The following is a 1,682-nucleotide window of genomic DNA, read 5'->3' as shown; positions in this document are numbered from 1 at the left end:
CAAAGAGCTTTGTTGTGCGGTTGCAATGTTGTGGACTGTACTGCAAGGGGTTTTGGGCCATCTCCAGTCTTCTAGCAACTATCGCAAAGTGTAACTGGAGCTTACTGTGATTGGAATGCATACCCATTCAAGTCAATGAAGCAGCTGGCCATTCAAAAGTAGCCAAGCTACATGTAGCATCCAGGAACCATTAGGGAAACCAACCGTGAACACATCCATGTACAAATGTGTGCACAAAATAGTTCCCAAACACTCTCATACAGTTGAATAGGCACAATTGGGAGCGAAGTTGAAGTGGTTTTATTACAGTGGCTTAAAAGAAGCCTTGGTAGCAAAACATTTGTACTTTCCAAGGTTTGGTATTCTAAATACAAGTATTTACACCCACTTTATATAATTATATATATACACACACTGCATTTCTTGCAGTTATAAGGATAGACAATAGTGCTTTCTTCGTTGTGTGGTATTGTACAACCTTTGCTAATATATATATATATATATTTTTTTGTTCTAGGAGATGGTTGTGGCTACACGTTTTTTGGCCCAGAAAGTGGAACTTTTACATCCAAAAACTATCCGAAAACCTACCCAAACAGCACTGTGTGCGAATGGAAAATCCAAGTTAAGCCTGGTGAACGGATTCTACTGAAGTTTGGGGACTTTGACATTGAAGATGTGGATTCATGTCATTCAAGTTACCTGCGGATTTATGATGGGTTTGGAGCAGCAAGAACTGAACTAGGTATGAAGAAGGATTTCCCCTCTTATTTCTGAGAGCGTGAGAGATCTGTGTGTGTGTTCAGTGTAACTTATACCAGAATATGTTTTGTAGAGCATAATCTTATCAAACTGGTACAGAGCCTTGAACCCATTGCTAAAACCTTGGTAGTAACGTTCTGCTTAGAGAACACCGAGTTGGCCTTTCAGTATTGCTTGATCTTAGCACAGTTCATATGTAGACCTGTTTAGGATGACGTTGGCTCTGTATGGAAAATTTTTTTAAATTACTCCTTGTTACTGTGTGTATATGGCAGCCATTGAAGGCGTCATCCATGTAACTCTTGAACCGTAGACATAAGTTGTCTGGGATTGGACTTTGTTGACATTTGCAAATATACATTTGTGTTTTTTTTAAAATGTGTTTCTTTTTTTCTTTTTGTCCAAATGTGTCCAAAGCAAAATTGCGAGAAATGCTCAAATAATAATCATAACACTACAACAGTCCTCATTGGAGTCTAACTTCACACTGTATATTGAGCTATGAAACAATCTGGTATTTGACTGTGTAATAATGAATATTCCATTATAATGCTCCATTTAAACATATTGGCCTTTGTCAAACAAAGCTGATGGAGGCATATGAAAGCAGCACATTAATCTTGCAGTACAGCAATTTGCATTCTCTGCCTCAGATGTATAAATAGTCTGTTTTAATGACAACGCACTGATAAGTGTTCTGCTTTCTGTGGCCCCATTGTTGAGATCTATGCTGTTTATTAGTCTCACATTCTTTCTTCTATGTCCCTCTTGCCCTTATTCATGCACACAGAGGTTGATTTGCTAAAGAAGTAGATATTATTCACTTAATGATGTGAATATTCATTGGGCCCAGTTAGTATGGTAACTTTGTGTTCAGTTAGTTTGTTCAGCCAAGTCAAGAAGAAAAACAGATTTTTTTT

General features: G+C 37.7%; 1 protein-coding gene across 1 annotated transcript in view; it reads left to right on the top strand.

Annotated features, from left to right (window-relative positions):
- Nucleotides 1-1,682, top strand: part of DCBLD2 (discoidin, CUB and LCCL domain containing 2) — a gene marked incomplete in the record, with an annotated part of 49,670 nt that overhangs the window by 20,554 nt on the left and 27,434 nt on the right. Inside the window, 1 exon segment of the mRNA XM_072431620.1 lies at nucleotides 518-745. Within this exon segment, the coding sequence (XP_072287721.1) occupies nucleotides 518-745 (228 nt within the window).

Source organism: Pyxicephalus adspersus, chromosome 1 (genome assembly GCF_032062135.1).
Source record: "Pyxicephalus adspersus chromosome 1, UCB_Pads_2.0, whole genome shotgun sequence".
Lineage (NCBI taxonomy): Eukaryota > Metazoa > Chordata > Amphibia > Anura > Pyxicephalidae > Pyxicephalus > Pyxicephalus adspersus.
Note: the sequence above shows the minus strand (reverse complement) of the source record. Positions and strands in the feature narration are given on the sequence as shown.